Source organism: Drosophila willistoni (genome assembly GCF_018902025.1).
Source record: "Drosophila willistoni isolate 14030-0811.24 chromosome XR unlocalized genomic scaffold, UCI_dwil_1.1 Seg144, whole genome shotgun sequence".
Taxonomy (NCBI): Eukaryota; Metazoa; Arthropoda; class Insecta; order Diptera; family Drosophilidae; genus Drosophila; species Drosophila willistoni.
In genome coordinates this window covers 7,199,081-7,218,965 of record NW_025814057.1, presented here as the reverse complement: position 1 = coordinate 7,218,965, position 19,885 = coordinate 7,199,081, and the positions used below count along the sequence as shown (strand labels likewise).

General features: G+C 35.6%; 5 protein-coding genes and 3 non-coding genes across 8 annotated transcripts; 5 read left to right on the top strand and 3 right to left on the bottom strand.

Moving 5' to 3' along the window:
* The first annotated feature begins 5,034 nt into the window (after positions 1 to 5,034).
* On the top strand, positions 5,035 to 5,874 carry LOC6639373 (probable prefoldin subunit 4). Its single transcript, XM_002061998.4, has 2 exons — positions 5,035 to 5,352; positions 5,467 to 5,874. The coding sequence occupies exons 1-2, from the start codon at positions 5,308 to 5,310 to the stop codon at positions 5,836 to 5,838; spliced, it is 417 nt and encodes a 138-aa protein (XP_002062034.1). The 5' UTR covers positions 5,035 to 5,307; the 3' UTR covers positions 5,839 to 5,874.
* A 150-nt stretch (positions 5,875 to 6,024) lies between these two features.
* LOC6639241 (probable Golgi SNAP receptor complex member 2) lies at positions 6,025 to 6,881 on the bottom strand. Its single transcript, XM_002061999.3, has 2 exons — positions 6,659 to 6,881; positions 6,025 to 6,595 (listed from the first exon to the last, which is right to left on the bottom strand). The coding sequence occupies exons 1-2, from the start codon at positions 6,796 to 6,798 to the stop codon at positions 6,073 to 6,075; spliced, it is 663 nt and encodes a 220-aa protein (XP_002062035.1). The 5' UTR covers positions 6,799 to 6,881; the 3' UTR covers positions 6,025 to 6,072.
* A 114-nt stretch (positions 6,882 to 6,995) lies between these two features.
* LOC6639242 (ubiquitin-conjugating enzyme E2 variant 2) lies at positions 6,996 to 11,102 on the top strand. Its single transcript, XM_002062000.4, has 4 exons — positions 6,996 to 7,072; positions 7,988 to 8,130; positions 10,081 to 10,206; positions 10,280 to 11,102. Exons 1-4 carry the CDS (start codon positions 7,039 to 7,041, stop codon positions 10,418 to 10,420), a joined length of 444 nt encoding a protein of 147 aa, XP_002062036.1. The 5' UTR covers positions 6,996 to 7,038; the 3' UTR covers positions 10,421 to 11,102.
* A 2,119-nt stretch (positions 11,103 to 13,221) lies between these two features.
* LOC6639243 (cytochrome c1, heme protein, mitochondrial) lies at positions 13,222 to 15,433 on the bottom strand. Its single transcript, XM_002062001.4, has 6 exons — positions 15,231 to 15,433; positions 14,896 to 14,943; positions 14,560 to 14,708; positions 14,357 to 14,489; positions 13,712 to 14,005; positions 13,222 to 13,655 (listed from the first exon to the last, which is right to left on the bottom strand). The coding sequence occupies exons 1-6, from the start codon at positions 15,300 to 15,302 to the stop codon at positions 13,428 to 13,430; spliced, it is 924 nt and encodes a 307-aa protein (XP_002062037.1). The 5' UTR covers positions 15,303 to 15,433; the 3' UTR covers positions 13,222 to 13,427.
* A 707-nt stretch (positions 15,434 to 16,140) lies between these two features.
* Positions 16,141 to 18,554, top strand: LOC6639244 (kinesin-like protein KIF3A). Its single transcript, XM_023178666.2, has one exon. The coding sequence runs from the start codon at positions 16,306 to 16,308 to the stop codon at positions 18,397 to 18,399; it is 2,094 nt and encodes a 697-aa protein (XP_023034434.1). The 5' UTR covers positions 16,141 to 16,305; the 3' UTR covers positions 18,400 to 18,554.
* A 310-nt stretch (positions 18,555 to 18,864) lies between these two features.
* Positions 18,865 to 18,937, bottom strand: Trnav-aac. Its single transcript has one exon. It is a non-coding gene; the product is annotated as a tRNA-Val (tRNA).
* A 390-nt stretch (positions 18,938 to 19,327) lies between these two features.
* On the top strand, positions 19,328 to 19,400 carry Trnav-uac. Its single transcript has one exon. It is a non-coding gene; the product is annotated as a tRNA-Val (tRNA).
* Positions 19,401 to 19,513: 113 nt separating this feature from the next.
* Trnav-uac lies at positions 19,514 to 19,586 on the top strand. Its single transcript has one exon. It is a non-coding gene; the product is annotated as a tRNA-Val (tRNA).
* Positions 19,587 to 19,885: the final 299 nt, after the last annotated feature.

Here is a 19,885-nt window from a genome sequence, read left to right as displayed (position 1 = left end):
CTCATGTGGGAAAGAAGTTTTTGCAAACAGAAAATAACTTACAATTTTTATAAAATTTTCTTACAATTAGCCAAAAGCAAGGAAAAATGGCTCTATATATATGTACTTTATGACAAATGTTTATAACTAATGATTGGAATCTGATTTGTCTGGGAAGAGATATATTTTAAAATAGGCTCCAAAGGGGTTAAAATTGTCAGAAATTCCACCAATTTTCCTCCGCCTATATGCATTTCCGCCAATTTCTAACCAATTTCAAAAAGTTATATACCAATTATATTGTCACTTAGCGTATTTAAAAACTACATAAGAAACTTGGAAATAACCAAAAAAATGTTTTTTTTTTTTAAATTCATCGTGTTGATCAGAAATTTTTGCAAAAATCTGAAAAGTTTCAGTTTTGGAGGTTTTAATTCGAACTAAAAGATTACTTTCCAATCACAAGATTGAAATTTGAATTATGAAAATCTGTCGAAAATTGAAAAAATTACAAATTCATAAAGTTAGTCTTTATCGAGAATATTTGAGATAGTTTCAAAATAATTTTTGGTGGTTTCACCTATTTCCGTCGGTCAATTTCTTTTTTTAGCATATTTAATAACGACATTAAAAACTTGGAAATATATAAAAATGATTATCGACTCGATTAAATAGGAAAATTCATCGTTTTGATTAGAGTGTTTACAAAAATCAGACAAGTTTTAGTTTTCGAGATTTAAATGCAAACTAAAAGAATATTTAAAAAAAAAATAATCGTTTTGATTGGAAATGCACACTAAAAATTTTTTTAAAATAAAAACAAGGTATTAACTTTCACAATCGATTAAAAATTGGCCAAATTACAGATTTTCAAAGTTAAGAGTTTTAAAGAAATTTTTAAAAGTAGTGCAGAAAAGTGTGTTCTCCAATCGCAAAACAAGTATATCCACAATTTATTCATTTAATACCAAACGACTAAACATTTTGAAAAGTTTTCAAAAGTCCAAGAACTCCAAGAACTTAATCAGACCTCATTAGGGAATTTGCAATTTAATTAATTTATTAATTTTTTAATTTGGTACTTAATATGAAAGAGACTAAAACCTAAGCAACAGTCAAAAGAAAAACTATTCTGGCTTATTCCAATATGTGAAATACCACGAAATTTGTTTCGGTGAGAGTTATTTTGATATAAAATTAGATTCGATGTTCTTCTTAGCCAAAAATCGACGCCCTCGAACTTGCCTCATCCTTCTGGGGGTCGGCAGTCCCTTATTTATGAGCCCATCATCGTAATGAAGAATATATTTTCTTTTTGGCTTCTTTTTTTCTTTTTTTTTTTTTGCTATTTAAATAATTGAATACAGACAATTTGCGTGTGTCTAAAGACATGACATTAATTTATCCCTTATTCGCACGTTTCAATGCCATTTTACAATGGACGAGAAAATTTACAATAGAATTATTTATTACAACCAATCAGAAACAGAAATTCCTGGCAGCATTTCCATATATATGTATGTATATATATAATCCACTTAAAAGGATTTCAAAAGAATGATTTTAAAATAAATTAATCTATTATATAAAATTATTAATAGCATTTACTTTAAGAACTTTGGTGTGCTTTTCAAATGAAAGGATGCTTTTGTATTATAAGTGGACCGTTAGTCTTGGCATTATATTGACTTTCTTGACTTTCTCTCATTAAAATGCCATTAGTTGTCTACTTCTACAGGTAAAAGTGGTTTATGATTATTATTCATTTTTTTGGTTTTAGATGACTCCCACTCAATGGGAACGAGGGAGTCAGAGTTAGAGTCAGGTCCCGCAAAAATTTAAGTGGGTCAATAAATCTTTAGGCCTTAACATATGTACGTACTTACCGTATGTCTGCTGAGAGACCTTTTTGGCATAAACGTGACTAACATATACGATACGACATGAATGTATGTATACATTTTCAGTAGATTTTCGTAGAGTGATAAATTATAGCATTTAAAACACACACACACATACACACACCTATACACACGCACACACACACACACACCCACACGCAGACAGAAAAATGGCAAAGAAGCCCATGTCTTTGCATTTAATAACACAAATTGCAATCGAAAGATGCGCACCAACAATGAGAGAAGAGAACAGGCAAGAAATGATACGAAAACGGAATAAGAAATGAGCCAGAGAAATGATGAGAGAAAGGCGCTAGGAGAAAGAGGTTTGGCATAATGTTAATGTTAACTCAATTTGGTTCACAAAAAAAAAAAAACGAAACCAAGAAGAGGAAACGCAAAAAATTAGCTTAAAGATTAAAGATTGAGAAGTCCAACAAAAGACGACGACGGCGACGACGACGACGACAAATCAACTTTCAAGCTGTATGAAGCTAAACAGGACAAAATAGATATAGAATGGGAGAAAAAGAAAGTAAATACAAATAAAATGTACTGCAAACGGATACACAAATATCAACCTTAAGTTTGTCTTAATCAAACATCCTACAGATATCTATTCTAGCTCGTCTTACAAAATAGTGTGAAATCAAAGACTAAGTTCCTTCTATTCGAGGGTTTACACTAAAGTTTTTAGCCTGCTAATAAATAGGTTATACACATCAGTGTTGAGAAAGTATAAAAATTCGCTAAAAAGACTGCATTCCCAAACTAGTGTTGGTAATGGGACATTTTTTTAGCGCTTCACTGCATATTTTGCCTCTAAGAAGACTTAAAGTGAGTGTGAGATTAGCAAAATCAACATTATTTTAATTTTTAAAATTTATGTATTTAGCTTAAGGCCTAGTAGCTATAGCTAGTAAGAAGATTGGCTTTAATTCACAATCACTGCCCAATCACAGTATAAATAAATAAATAAATAAAATTTATGTATTAAGCTCTCTAAACAAAGGATTGGTACATCCCCAAGAAGTCATCAAGGATCGTTTCTTTATGCCTAGCTGATCTCTGCAAAATGGAGAAACAGGGAAGTATCAAGAATTTCCGAACGAAATGACTGCAAGGTTCCTCTTTATAGTTATATATTTCATTGTTTTTTTTTTTTTGTCAATTTTATAGACGACCCTCGTAAGAATACATTGAGGAAATTGTAAATAAAGAACAAAGAAACTGAGTAGAACAACTATAAGATACGTTTCTTTCTAGCTGCGGGTCTTAGTGTCTTTTTAGTGGCCAATTGCACATTTTTGGCAATTGGAAATTGGAGAAAATGGGGGAAATGGAAAACCTTCATCAGTTACCAAACAAACACAACAACAAAAACAATTCCAACTCCGATTCTAACACTACTGATTGACGCCCATGTCTTTCCTTTTGATTTCCCTTGGTGTTGTTTGTGATGACGCACTAGAAAATCCTTTTTCGCCTCCAGCTTGTCATAGGTGGGACATATCGGTTGGTTTTATGTGCCAAATTTGGGTCAAATTTACACACACAACAACAACAACAACAACAAGAGCAAAGAGAAATGAGCAATGGAAAAGGCAACAAAGGAGCAAAAGGCTACATATGTATGTACATATATGTACGTTTGATACAAATTTAACTTGATTAAAGATTAACCAACTGTAAAATATTTTCCCAATTTGCATTCTTTCTCTCTCTCTCTCTCTCTCTTTTGCAGTCTGGCTCTCTCTGGCATTCTGTCCCTGCACTTTAATAATTTCTATATTCAATTTTGGCAAATTTGCACATTTTCCTAAGAAAATGACATTGTTTTTGCGAAGAGGATGAGAGAGAGAGATTTTCCGTGCATAGTTAACACTGCAATTTCATTTTCATTTAATTGCATTTGCATATTTTGATCATAAGCCAAATAAGACGCTGGGGTTGAGAGGGATTGGAGGATTGAAAGGGGGGAAGATAACGAAATTCAAGAAAAGGAAATTTCCTTTGCAATAACCAAACGGAAATTTAATTGCAACCATTCAAATAGTTTCTCTATCTGTCTCTCTCTTTCTCGGTGGGTGTGTCTTTGTCTGCGTGTGTGCGTATGTGTGTGTGTGCGAGTAAAAAGGAAATTCCTAACTAATTATGTGACATGTGCGTATAATTAGATATCAAAATTAGCTATAACTAACTGTGTGTGGACTAATCAAACAATGAATGGAATATTAATTTTCTATTCAATTTTTGCCGAAAAATGAAATAATTAGAAACTAATAATAAGCGAACGATGAATTCAAAGAGAAACTAGCATGTGTGTGTGTGTGTATGCTTCTTCATGTATGATGAGTTAATAACAGATCAGCAACAGATATTATTTTGTTTATTTAATGAAGAATAGTGTCAAAAATTATTTCCATTTACAATTTACTAACCTTTTGCTTTAATTAATTCAGAATCAGAGTCATTTTGTTTTTGCTTTCAGGGCTTTCTAACAACACTTTTACACTCAAAAAGCCAACACTATCACCATCTCTTTTTCACTCAGGACATCAGCCACATAACTTCAACACTTACACAAAAAAGAAAACAAAAAAAAACACACACAAACATTTTTCATTCACAAAACAAAAACAAAAAAAAAAAGAAGCCCAAGCGAAAAACAAACATTGTTAATTCACAATTACATATTTCATTTTTAATATCACCAAGTTAAGTTTAATACTCAACGAATTTTTGGACCGATCGCACTAGCCATTGAGAAGGCTATATAAAACAACTAAACATATTTCACCACACAATTGCAAAAGCAAAAACTTAACAGGAGCTTCCCGCCGACTAACGGCTTGATAGATAGGGGTGATCGATATTTTGATCCTCACATATCGATAAGTTATTTCGATGAGAAATTTATGTAGATCATTTATTATTATTTCAAACTGAACTTATTTCGACTGTAAATATTTAAAAGCATTAAAGTCAATGCAAGCGTAAACAATATTATGTATTTAATATAAATTTACATAGAGTGCTTATGTGTTAAGCTGCCATAATATATTATTAAATGACTATATCTACACATTCTGTGAGAAATGCTTCAAAATTTTCATCTGTTAAAAGTAATGTAAGTCTGTAACAAGTTGTCGTTGACTTTATAGTTTATAATAAATTCTATAGACAAATAAATATAAATTTTATATCAAAAGTTGGTAGTGTCATAACAGCATAAAGCTCAAAGTGAGTCGTTTTGGTTAGTGCCATTCTGGTTTAGCTCATTTTTGGCCCTATCGCAACGCAGCGATGAGCAATGCAGTAACAACAACAGCAAAATCCTAAAATATTAGATTCTCCAAAAAAAAGGCAACAACTGTTTGCGAATTATATTAAATAATTTATATTTATCACATAAAATACCAATAAAATGGCGGCAAAGGTGGCAAGCAGCACAAATAAAGTATTCCAGAATGTAAGTAGTTTGGCAAATGAATCACGCCGGGAGAAATATAGAAAAAGCCAAAACTCAACCTCACTTTTTGTCTGCCTGTGCCCTTCTAATTATTCTCCTCTCGCCCTGTTCTAGCACGATGATGTCCACATTTCTTTCGAGGATCAACAGCGAATCAATCGATTTGCCAAGCATAATGCCCGCATGGATGACCTAAAGGTTGAACTGGATGTAAAGAAAAATGAATTGAAGTGTGTAGAGGAGGCTCTCGATGAGATTGAGCTGTTTGATGAGGAGGAGGATATACCATTTCTTATAGGAGAGGTTTTCCTTTTGCATAAACTGAGCAAAACCCAACAATTGCTGGCAGAGACCAAAGAGCAGGTCTTGAAGGAAATCGCCAGTGTTGAGGCCAAAGCCAAGGGCATCAAATCGGAAATGGATGAACTGAAGGCGCATCTATATCAACGTTTTGGTAGCAATATTTCCTTGGAAAACGATGATTAAAGAGATTTAATTGATTTACCTGTTCGAATGTGAAAATCTACGAGTTTTTCTTGATTAGTGCACAATATATATTCTGCAGACATGACTACACCATAGAATTTGTATAAAATGAGTCATAAAATAACCATCTAGATGTTTTACACCTCTTTGGGCTGATTCCCCTACCAAGTGAAGGAATATATGGAATGACTCTTTGTGCTCTAGTATACATTTACACACAATTTATTTGATATATCAGACTAAATAGTAAACGATTAATCCTATAATTAGCAGCGTAACGACTACTCCACCCCAAAATATGCGACGATCCTCGACCAAGCGCCGTTCAATCAATTTCATTGTATGATTCGACAAGCCCAATGTGCTGCCAATGGCAAGAATCCTTTTGTGTGCCCCACCCAATGTCATACGCTGTGATATGAGGCTCTCCAGTATGCCACTACCCGAGGCAATCATATCATCTACACCCCGATGGGCATTGCCCAATTGTGTGTGGTGCTGTAGATCATAATCCAACTGTATAGACGTTTCACCCGCTCCCGCTACCGGTTGCTGGCTATTCGCAGAGAAACGATGTTGTAGCAATTGTTCCCTCTCCGAAATCTCTTGCTGGCGCCTTTGTCGCCGGTCTTTGGCATGCTGAAGAGAAGTTTGCAAATGCCTCAAATCATATTTCAGTTGATCCACACGCAATTTGGAGCTTTGCCTCTGTGAGGGGGGCACTTTGAAGAGCAAGACATCGAGGCGATCGCAGTTGCTATAATTGAATGGACATTAATTAATTGGGAAATTCTTCGTGTAATTCAGCATTGCAATTTACCTATTGGCTTGTGTAATTTTCAATTTAATGTTATTTTCCTCAGCTATGGTCTCTTCGGTGGTTGCTAGTCTGCTGAGGCGTTGAAACGCCTGTTCGATCTCTTTGACCGTTTGATTTGTCTGATGATATAGCGAGTCCATTTACTTAAATTTCATTAATTTATTATTAATTTGAGTGCTGACGCGTCGCAATGTTAATTACCAGCGACAGCTGTTGCTTTTGACACTGTTAACTAACATGCTCACAATGAGACTGTTACTTAACATTTTCAATTTGAGACTGTTAATTAACAGTTTGCCAAAATTGTCAGTTCAGTGTAGCCAGATCTTGTCATTCCAGTGTGTCCAACGTGCCCATTGGTCACACTATTTTATACCACAATGGCGAATACATCGGCGAATAGTACCGGCGTTGGTAAGAATTAATAATTTTTTGGACAATTTTGCAAACAATTTGCCAAATGTCTCTGCCCGAATGGCCTAAGCACGTGCTAGTCCAATCGCCCATCAAATTATGCAAATGCGTTTGCTGCCCCCAATCACTGTGCTGTCGAAGCCAAATAAAATGGAAAAAAATGTGATTAAGAGAGCAAGGCGTCGCAGTCGGCTTCGCCGTCGCTGCGGTAGATGTGAAAATTGAAAAGAAGGCAAAGGCAAAAAGAACCAAAAAAAAGAAACGACACACACAAAAGCCGATAAAATTTGCTCGTATGTGTGCTAAGCGTGTATATGTGACCATGTGTGTGTGTGCGTGCGTGTGTGTTAACAATTTTCCATTTTCAGTTGGACTTCAACAACAAAAAAATTACTTCAATCTGGCCGAAAAAGAAATTGCAGCAGCAAACATTTTTTCTTCCTTTTTTTTTGCTTCTTTCTCTTTCCTTCGCAGCAGCAGAAGTTTTTTTTTTGCATTTGCTTTTGCCGTTTTTTCTTTTGGTTTTTGCTTCGTGACTTGACAATTTTGGACTCCTCTCTGCAACTTTAGCGAGTTTCTTTTGGTCCCCTGGCCTGCTGCTGCTCTCTCCCTCTCTTATTGTTTTTGTCCGCAATTCAATTATTTTTTTTTTATTTTGCAAAAATTTTCTAATTAAATTAACAATTTCTTGTGTCTTTGCAAAGGCACAAGAAAAAGAAATTTTAAAAAAATCATTGCTTTTGCTGCGGCGACGGCCGCTCCCCTTCCTATGAAACTAGAGAAAGAGAGGGATAGAGAGAGAGAGGAGAGCGCGAAGAAGTAGTAGTAGAAAAACAACAACAAACACAAATTTCCATTCCATTTCTTGATTAATATTTTTGTTTTTAAATTGTGTGCTTCTTTGTTTCTTTGCAGTGGTTCCACGAAATTTCCGCTTACTGGAGGAGCTGGATCAGGGCCAAAAGGGTGTGGGCGATGGCACCATCTCCTGGGGTCTTGAGAACGATGATGACATGACGCTAACCTATTGGATTGGCATGATCATTGGTCCGCCACGAGTAAGTTACTACTAACCACCCACCCCCTCCCCTTCGAGGATCAAACGCACCTGGCCCCGTGGTCGGTCTGTGACGAGGCAACAAACTTAATCAGTTTGCCTATATACCCTGTAATAGATCCCCCCTTCGGTTTTTGGGTATATCGTAGTACTAGGATGGTTAAACTATATACATATAGATCCTTCAACCATCAAATAAGAAGAATCTACTATCATTTAGATCATTTAAATGTCTCAATTCTTAATTTTGCTCTAACAAATAATGTTAAAAGCATTACAAGGTATCGCCTTGTCGTTCTCAAACCTTTGATTTCATTTTGTTGATAATTTTATCATTTTTAGATTGCGTAAAAGGTTTTCGTTGTGCCCAGCCGTCGCCTATAATGAAATTGTAATGGGATATAGCACATAATCGAAGCCCCTCAAGCCCCCCAATCCCCTCTATTGAGCAAACAATGGAGTTTCAACAAAAACCCAGAGACCCATAGAAAGATCACTTGAACTTGAATCGAAGAAAGAACATTAGATGTTGGTTGTTTACGTCATGAGCAAAGTTTATGGATCATGTGGCAAGTGCCAAGGCGCGACAGCTTTTAAACAAATGTTTAAACCAATTTCAATGTATAAGTATCATTAGCTGCAATCTGATCCTCTTATAAAGGTTCTAATGTTACCAATTCGGGGGATTTATAGCCCCTATAAACGTTATTATAGTCTGTAGGAAATGGGAAAGTAGGAAATGATTATCTTCGAGAATGTAGATTTGCCTAAAATTGATCTTCAGTTAGTGTCTTTTGGTGATTTCAGCTTTTAAAGGTTTCAGTTTGGCAAATTAAAGTTTAGGTTCATTGTTCTACTATTCAACGATTTTGATTTTAAGATTTGGAGTTCATCATTTCACCCATCGACCACGCTTCTCCTTCATTTTAAAAGAATCTTTTATACTTATACTTTGCAAACCACAAAATTTAAATTTTATAAATGTTATATTTACTTCAAAAAATTGTTTGCCCTTCCCAGCTTTTTGGGTTATTAATGATCCCCCTATAGAGTTTTTAAGGTTTCCGATTCAGTTCAACTGACATTGAAATGAATTGTCAGTCAGTCAGTCAGTTTTCCTTGATAGTTTTTCCCCTTTGAAAAGCTTAAGAAATGAACTTCGTTTCCATATTTAGGGGAGACAAGATCAAAGGTTTTATTTATCAACAAGTTCATGCCAATGAATGGAGTCTTCCCTTTGACCTTGAACTTTTCTTAAAACTCTCAGTTAAATCTTGATCAAAGAGCGAGAGGGAGAAAGAGAGAAAACTGAAAAGTCACCTTGAAAGTAAACTTAAAGATTTGATTATTTATTTTCTGTAGAATTGATTTGTGTTGAATTATATTTTGCCTTACCTGCTGCAATTTTTTTCCAAATGCGCGCGCCGCGTCGTTTTTCTGCATGAATCACAATTTTTAAAACAAAATGGGGTGCAAAATGAGGCGGAGGAGGAGTGGTGGAGGGAGTTTCTAGTAGTTTGGTTGCAACAAAACTAACCAACCAACCGCACCAAATGACTCATCGACACTTGACTTGGCAAGGAACAGAAACTGCGAGAGGGAAATTTGTATAAATTATACGAAAAATCCAAACGGAAAATTTCATAGCCGTAAATTTTATGCCCTAGCAGCTAGTAGATCAGCAAAAAAAGGATATAGAACTTAAAACAGGAACCTTTAAGCATCATAATTTATTAAATTAGTTCAGGTTCATTTCCTTTCCCCTAAAACTAACTCAAAAGTTATCTTTTGGTGATCAAAAAAATATATAAAAGAAATGTTGTTTTGATTTAAGGATATATGCCTCAAAAGATAGAGTATTTTCACATAATAAACTATATATTTAATATATAATTAAATGCAAATTGAACTTGCTCATTAACATTTTTGCGACATTTCCTTCCATTTGCAGACGCCCTTCGAGAATCGAATGTATTCATTAAAGATTGAATGCGGCGAACGTTATCCCGATGAGCCACCAACGCTCAGATTTTTAACTAAAGTAAATATTAATTGCATTAATCAGAATAATGGAGTGGTAAGTACCGATCGAAGAGAGTGAGATAAAGAAGAAGAAGAAGGAGAGAATAATTGTGATTATTTGTTTGCAGGTTGATCATAGATCAGTTCCAATGTTGGCCAGATGGAGTCGCGAGTATACCATTAAAACGATGCTTCATGAAATACGTAGAATTATGACCATGAAAGAGAATTTGAAATTGGCACAGCCGCCAGAAGGAAGCTGTTTTTAGTCAAGATGATGATCAGCGCCCTTAGAAGAAGATGATGATGATGATGATGATGATAAAATGTTGATGATGATGATGAAAAACACAAGAAACAGAAGCGGAACCAACCAGCGAGAAAGAAAGAGAGGAGAAACATAATACAATACACACACACACCCACACCCAACACACACACACATAACATAAGCTAAATGTGTAAAGAACAAGAAAAAAAAAAGAAATAGGAGAAGCTGATGCGGAAAGGCTGGAACAGGAAGAGAGTTCAGCAAAAAGATGAAGACGAAGGAAAAGAAAGATGGATAATGGTTGAATAGATGATTGAGATAAGGATTGGCTTGGATTGGATTGGATGCAGTGCAGCGCTTGTGTGAAGTTCTAGAAATATAGATACGAAAACGAAAAAAAAACAAACATCCATGAAATGAAAAATGCATGTTATACTATAAGTAAAACAACCAACAACAACAACAACGTCACTAAAAATGATCGTCGTCCCTTCCGTCATCATATATATATATATATAAAAACAAAAACAACTAAAGAAAGATCCAGATTTTAATCATTGTTTTTTTTTCCTCGCCCCTCCCCTTTTTTTTTTTAATTTTCTGTCACTTTCATTCTATTATTTTTCCCCTTCTTCCTCATCCTCCTCCAAAAGAAAGATTAAAAACACAAAACAAACATACATATATATACAACTCAAATTTTCTTCTCTAAGAAATAAAACCATTTCAAAAAAAAAACAAAAACAACAACAAAACAAATACTAAAGAAATCAATCAGAAAATCGAACTAAGAACGAAAGTAAGAGAAAAATTGCAACAACAAAAAAAAGAAAGAAAGGCTTATGTTTTGCCCCTCTCCCGCCCAAAAATATTTGCCCAAGGGACACGCCCAAGACCCTTTATCCAACCATCTATCCATCCATCCATCCCCTTCCTTTCCTTACCTTCCACCTCCCCCTACCCCTCGTTCCACAAGAGCTCCAAATTCAGTAAAGGCAATCGGAAGCGTAATTATTGTTTGTTTTGTTTTCTGCCTAAACTAAAAAATTTATTAATTATATACATAAAAACAAAAACAAAAAAAAAAAAAAAAAAAAAACAAATATATAAATATTAATTTAAATAAAAAGAGAAAAGAAATTAAACAAAGAAAAAAAATAATAATAATAAATAAAAACAAAATCTAAAAGAATTTTTGTAGCAAAGCGAAATAACAACACGGATTGAGAAGAGAAGATGCGCGATTTATATATACTTAAACAAAAAAACGAACCATAAATGCGATCATCTATATATATATATATAGATATATCCTATATAGATATATATATATATATCGCATACTTTGAAGAACGTACCGAAAAAAGAAACGACGATAACAAAAAAGAAAACAACTTTACTTTACTTTAATTTAAGCTTCTAAATAAAACAAAAGAAACAACAATTAATAATCCAATAAAACTGAAAGAAAAAACAACAACAAACACAGAAACAACAACCTGAGTAATAAGCTTCCCAAAGAAGATTCTAAGAGAATCAACTTATGTTAATTGGATTAGGTTCCAATATTATCCTTTTCCCATTAGTTGTCTTAATCTTGTTCGTGTGTGATTGCTTAAGTTATATATCATTAGTTTTTTATGTTTATTATCCTTGTAAATCCAAGACAATTTATTTCAAGTTGGTTTCTCCAACCTTTTCAAGCACTCTAGACCTTTTTGGGATCACTTTGACCAAAGAAAATGTCTTTCGGTCCTGAAAAGGGTTAATAATGGGCCTAATTTTTACGCCTCAATCCTAAAGCAAGTTAATTCCTTTTTAGGATCTATTAAAAATAGAAGGAACTGATAAAATTTGTATTCATTTTGAGGTTTCTGTTTGAGTTTGTCTGACCCCTGAAATGTTGGCTAAGTCAGACAAAATCTATTTTTGCCATGGTTAACTAATGGAAAACTATTCCATCTTGATCTCTACTTTGGCTCTAATGGCATTTTTTACATTGTCTAATAAATTTTGACCAAAAAAAGTTATTTATCATGAGATCAAGAGAGAAGTCAAACACTAAAAGTTGTGAAAGTTCATTTAGAGTCCTAAAACATATTTTAAACTTTTCTAATGCCGAGATAAATCTTATTTACACCCGATAAAGTATCAATATGTGACTAATAGGAACCAAAATCCTCGAGAAAGAAAAGATTAAATCGAAAAAGTTTATACTTCATTGAATAAACTTATTTTAGCATAAAATCAAGTGAAGCTTGATGCTAAATTTAGCTATTTCTTAGGTCTAGCAAGGACTTTTATCATGTATCTCTGTCACTTTCATGCAAGGACAACAAATAACTGATAGGCAAAACAATTTTATACAAAATACATAAAGAAAACACGTGAAAGAAAAGAAAATCAAGGGTTTTTCATACTAACTAACTAAACTGAATCATCATGAAATGAAAACCCTTTGTAAGGTCAAAGTCTATTAGAGACCTAAGCGAAATGTATCAATTGAAAAAGTGAGTTGAATTATTTGTCAATTATTTATTTTAAATACATTAATTGAATTATAGATTTTAGTTTTGTTTTTGTTTTTTTTTTTTAGTTTATACACACAATCAATATGCAATATTTATCCATAATTCATTAATTTTACTAGGATTCATCTTCTTCACTACCCCAAAAATTCTATAATGGCAGCATTCTCACTCTCTCTCACACTCTCTTCTCTCAGTGATCTCTCTCTCTCTTTCTGATAATTGAATTTTTTTTTATGTGGGATTTTGGATCCTTTAGAATTTGTTTAAATTTTTTTAAGGTTTTCTTTTTTTTATTGGTTGATTTTGCTTGTTTTTTGTTTGTTTTGTATTTTTGTAATTTTTGCTTAAAATTGATTTATTTTTTGCATTTTAACACGGCATTTACTTTATCCAACATTCACTTTGCGCTCAGATCTTCTACGTCAATTTCAAACAAAAGTTGTTTCTAATTCATCTCTCTGGCATTGCATCCATCTATTTCTCTTTGGGTGTGAATACAATCTTTCGCGACTTGAGTGAGGACCACTTGTGTCGCTTAATGTAATACGAGATGACCGTGAGGAAGCCAAGAATGCCAAAGACTTTGATCAATATGCGTTTGCGATCATCGTGCTCCGGCTCGGAGGTCCACTTAAGGAAAGTGGCCACATCCTTGGCAAATTGGCTCTGTGTTGGCGGTGTGCCATCCTCGTATTCAATCACCTAGAAAAACAAATTATTGAAATCTTTACGTTTTCTTGTTTTGCTCCAATCCTTACCTCATTGTATAGCACTTGAGCCATGGAAATGGCTCCACCCGGGAAGTACGGATTAAAGTACTGACCATCGCGTAGCACCACACCGGCTGGCGCATCATGATAGCCGGTCAACAGCGAGAAGATGTAATCTTCACCACCCTTACGGGCCGATACAATGTAACTCAAATCCGGTGGATAGGCTCCATTGTTGGCAGCACGGGCCGCCTCCTCATTTGGATACGGCGATGGGAAATAGTCCGACAACTTGCCGGGACGATCGAAAAAGTTGCCACTATCATCGGGACCATCCTTGACCTGCAAAACAAGTAGAATGAGAAAGATTTCAATTTAGTTGTCTACAGTTTCTATCTCTAAACTTAATTTAAAGTTTAAACAAAACGCGTTACGCAATTGCCTTAACATTTTTGGGCATTTCTCGAAGAGATTGGCATAAAAATTCACTCGAAAGTGAGAGCGAGTGACAAACTCTTGAAGATTATTTCTATCTCCCAGGCTGAGGCTCAGGATATCCTTTTAAAGCTACGATTATCAGTTTGTTTAAAGGAATCCTCCTTGAGCAACCTACTCCTATTAGTGGGCGACGTTTGCTTATTGTCCTAAGAGAATGTCATTTTCCTTCTCTTCGTTTCCTTTGATTTCACTTACCGTAATCTGCTCGGCTTCCGCCTTAGCCTCAGCTTCGGTATGGGTAACGCCAACCAAGTTACGGTAGGCGATATATTGCATCGAGTGGCAGGCGGAGCAGACCTGCTTGTAGACCTCATAACCGCGACGCACACTAAATGGAAAAGGATAAAATCAGATATTTAGATTACACTAATCTTTGATAGATATTCCAAGCTGTATACCTTTGGTGATCCAGCGAGGAGAACAAACCCTTGTGATTCCAGGGTTGGGCAGGTGAATGGACCTCAGAGCCGGATGCCTGAACCGATTGTTCCAATGCAAACAATAAGGCACCAACGCCGCCGGTTATAGCTCCAACAGCGCCGATCAGCTGTTCGTTTGGCATACGCAGGCACACACGCACACACACAGCCACAGAGAGAGAGCGAAAATAAGCGAGAGGGTGACAGTTGGCGTAAGCGAGAAAAAGAGAGAGAGATTGTGTATTGAGGTTATAGACGAATTTTTGGCTATTATGAAATGGTTTTTAAGTTTTTCAACAATATTGTATGACTTACTTTCTTATTGTTGCTGGCCCAACTGCCGGCCGAAGAGAGCTGCTTGGCCTGTAAGTAAACGAAATGGACATTCAGTTACAATCAACTGCCATAGGACAAGTCAAAGTGGTTACATAATTTTTGGTAGGCAATTGCCACTGGGACTCTTGACTCCAGTGGTAACACATTAAAAAAAATACTCAATCTGCTTCCATTGATAATGTATCCATTGCATTATGGATCTATTATCCACATTGCCAAATTTATTTGAATATCGTGCTATTGGGTTTGAAGGGATTTTGAGTTGGGCTCGCTCTGGAAATTCGTGTTACACTTCGGTTTTCAATCCAATTTACCTGCTGCAGATTCAAGGCCGGCGTCGATTTAAGCAATCTCAAGCCATGGAATCTTCGCAATGTCGCTGCCATTGTGGCCGGAAAATGAGTTTTTTATGCGTCGTCTGGGTTCGATCTCAAAAGGTAAATCAAAAGATTTTCTAAGGGCAGTGCAAAACCACTGGCACTGGCTCTCGCTCTCTCAACGCTGTTCGTTTGGCAGATGTTTACTCGCCGGGGCTGGCTAGAGATACCCCAGTCGACCTCTCGATGGTCAACTCGTTGCCATTGCGTTGGCGTGAGAAAATACCAGATACATGGTATTTTTGATTTTTATCGTTGAGATACAATTCACGGATTTTCAATAACTTTTACCATTAAATGCTTGCAATCATATAGAATTAACATTCAGTAGGCATATGAATTGAATTTATCCCTCATCTGCGTTTTTACATCATTTCTTTTTCAGTTATATTTTATAAAATTAAACAACTTTATATTTTTAAGACTGGTTTGCTACCACTAAAATAATAGATTATAGATCTAAATCCTTGAGGATTCTTACTATATATTTTTTTTTTCAAATATTTATAATATTATATCTATTTATTCCATTTTGTCTATTTTTATCTATTTATTTCAGTTACATTATATAAGGTTATAATTTTAGGTTTATTATATTACTTAAATGGGTAGCAATTGAGGTGGAGAAACTTTAAAGTAATAAAAATGTTAATATGTATAAATAAAATTTCAATTACAAAATTCATTGATTATATTCAATCTAACAAAAAGATATACAATTTCTTGAAATGTATCTTTCAACGAGCATCTGCAATATAAATTTAGTATTTTTTAGTATTTTTTGTCTTATTAGACTTCCACCACCCGCGCATAGTTGGTATTTTTCGACAAACCGTTGCGTTTAGTGTGTGGAAATTTGCACACAAACAAAACGACACAAAAAAAAAATAAAGAAAGGAAAATAAAAAGAGAACCTCATAGCAACGGGGTGCCCCAAACAAACAAGGGAGAAATAAGAGGCCTATCAAATCGATAGCCAAGAAAGGAAAATTTAAGGAAAATTCAAGACAAGATGCCACAGGGACAACCAGCATCAGCAACACAACACCAGCAAAAGCAGCAGCAGCAACAACAACAACAGCAGCAACAACAACTCGATGACGAAATCGAAAATGTTCGTGTGGTGGTGCGAGCTCGTCCCATGGACAAAATGGAATTATCCTCATCCTCAACGGGCAGCGGTGGTGGGGAGTGTGCCATAACGGTTGATAAAATCAATCGTGCAATAACCGTAACGAAACCAAACTCCACCGCCAATGAGCCACCGAAAACATATTACTTTGATAATGTATTCGATGGGAGCTCCAATCAATTGGATCTCTATGTGGATACAGCCAGACCAATTGTCGATAAGGTATTGGAGGGTTATAATGGCACCATCTTGGCCTATGGCCAAACGGGTACTGGAAAAACGTATACCATGTCCGGGAATCCAGATTCACCGCAAACCAAAGGCATTATACCAAATGCATTTGCCCATATATTTGGACATATAGCCAAGGCCAAGGAGAATCAAAAGTTTCTGGTACGTGTCAGTTATATGGAGATTTATAATGAAGAAGTAAGAGATTTACTTGGAAAAGATGTTAGCAAAAGTCTGGAGGTGAAAGAGCGACCCGATATTGGTGTCTTTGTTAAGGATTTGAGCGGATATGTTGTACATAATGCCGATGATTTGGAGAATATAATGCGTTTGGGTAATAAGAATCGTGCTGTCGGTGCCACCAAAATGAATCAGGAATCGTCAAGATCTCATGCCATATTTTCGATAACTGTTGAACGCAGCGAACTTGTAGAGAATGGTGGCCAACATGTACGGATGGGCAAGCTGCAATTGGTCGATCTGGCCGGATCGGAACGTCAGTCAAAGACTCAGGCAAACGGACAACGTTTGAAGGAGGCCACTAAAATCAATTTATCCTTGTCGGTATTGGGTAATGTGATTAGTGCTCTGGTTGATGGCAAATCCACGCATATTCCGTATCGTAATTCAAAGTTGACACGCCTACTGCAGGATTCACTGGGCGGCAATTCAAAGACCGTAATGTGTGCCACTATATCGCCAACGGATTCGAATGTTATGGAAACTATATCGACTCTACGTTATGCTAGTCGTGCAAAGAATATACAAAATCGTATGCACATCAATGAAGAGCCCAAGGATGCTCTGCTACGTCATTTTCAAGAGGAAATCGCCCGTCTGCGTAAGCAACTCGAAGAAGGTAGCTTTGAGGAGGATCTCCGTTCCACCGAAGAAGATGACGAAGAGGATGAAGAGGATGGTATAGAAGAGCCTCAGGATCTAGAATTGACACCATCATCGAATACCCTACAGAAGGCACAAAAGAAAAAGCGTGAAAAGACCGACGAGGAGAAGGAGGAGATAACTCAGCGTAAAAACGAACATTTACGTGAAATTGAGCATGCGAAAAGCGAACAAGAACAATTGCGCAATAAACTGGTCAATCTCGAAGGCAAAATATTGGTGGGCGGTGAGAATCTCTTGGAGAAGGCTCAGACACAAGAGAAACTGCTAGAGCAGTCCATAGCCGAGCTGGAGGAGCGTGAAAAGTCAGAAGAGGCGCTGCGTCAAACCCTCCAGCAGAAGGCCACCGAGCGTATTGACATCGAGGAGCGTTATTCATCGCTTCAAGATGCCAGCACCGGGATAACAAAGAAAATTCATCGTGTCATGCAAATGTTGATGGGTGTTAAGTCTGAACTTCAGGATCAGCAGCAGGAACATCAACGCGAAAAGGAGGGAATCTACGAGAATATACGCAGTCTATCCCGGGAATTGGCCCTATGTGAGCTTGTGCTTAATTCATATGTACCCAAGGAATATCAATCGATGATCAATCAGTATACCCATTGGAATGAGGATATCGGTGAATGGCAATTGAAATGTGTGGCATATACTGGTAATAATATGCGCAAACATATATCCGCCCATAAATCGAATGGCAAAGAACCAGATTTTGTTGATCTATCGCATGTCTATCTTAGCTATAACACGGATAGCGTTTCGAATCCTTTGCGTTCGAAATCGGCGGCCAGGCCAAGGACCTCGGGTGTCCCTAGGCCAACTACAGCTAGGCGTTATTAAGAAAACTCCCTCCCCTTCCCTCCCCAAACCCCGATAGACCATTCATCCATCCATTGATTCATTTATCCACTCCTGTAGTTTTATTTATCCCCTCCCCCCACTGTCTATCTCTCGCTCTCTCTTTCTCACTCATCATTGTTTTGTTTTTAATTTGCTCAGCGAATTTTTTGTTGTATATGTTCATTTTGTTAATTTATTTTTAAACAAATATATACCAGGTGCAATTTAATTTTTAACAAACAAACGAACAAAAAAAAAAAGATCGTGCTTTTACATTTATGTATTATTATTATTAATAAATAAACTCACTAAATAAATACAATGTAATTTAAAAACTGGCACTGAAATCTTTCAAGTATATAAAAATGGGTTTTTGTTAAGTGAAAGAAGATTCCGACAAGGACTAATTAATAAAAATGACACAAATAGAAGGCAAAAAAAAATGAATTAACAAAAAAGAATACATGTTTCCGCCAGGGATCGAACCTGGGACCTTCTGCGTGTTAAGCAGATGTGATAACCGCTACACCACGGAAACAGATATCTGGGGCGAGCCCAAGTTTCAATTTCCATTAAGTCTTACAACCAAATTGATTGAACGACTTTTCGTTTGCCCAATTGAAAGCAATTATTGAAAATTTCACTGAATTTTAACTGGTTGATCAACTTTTTAAGTAAACTCAAACAAGTTCAACACTAAATATCACATTTAGGGACTGTCTTTAATATATTTACTATATATTAAAAAATGGGTTAGCTAGCAATTTGGGTGATTTGCTTATTTAGGTTGAAGTTCATTTCAAAAACCCTTGTCAACTCTTTTCAAAAGTCAATTGAAATGCCTTAAAGCAGACTATAAAAAAATAAGAAAGTATTCTTTCATTTATGTAGGTAAGAAAACTGAAATTTGGTTGCCTTAGCGACATCTGGTTCCATAGTGTAGCGGTTATCACGTCTGCTTTACACGCAGAAGGTCTCCGGTTCGATCCCGGATGGAACCATGTGGTTTTTTTTTTTAGTTTTTTTATGTGGGGTTGAAAATATTTTTTGTTTTTTTTTTCTTTGCAACTAGTTTTTTATTTCTTCATTATCTTTTTTTGCGATCAGATCAACTGGTTCCATAGTGTAGCGGTTATCACGTCTGCTTTACACGCAGAAGGTCTCCGGTTCGATCCCGGATGGAACCATGGGGTTTCTTTTTTTCTTTTTTCAAACGTCTCAAATAGTTATATAAAAAAAAAAATTTTTTTTAATAATAACTGAATAAAGTTTTATTATTTGCTGGGATAATCTTTTTTAAGGCTTAAAGAGAACTTTATAAATAATCAAAGAACTAGAGAGCAGTATGTTAGGCAAAAAAGCATAGAAAAACATTTCGGAAACCTTTTTTGGCTATAATGTGTCCAATATTATATAGATAAACTTCATAATTTGCTATATAAGGATAGTATGTTTGAAATACATGAAATAATACCTAAAATAATAA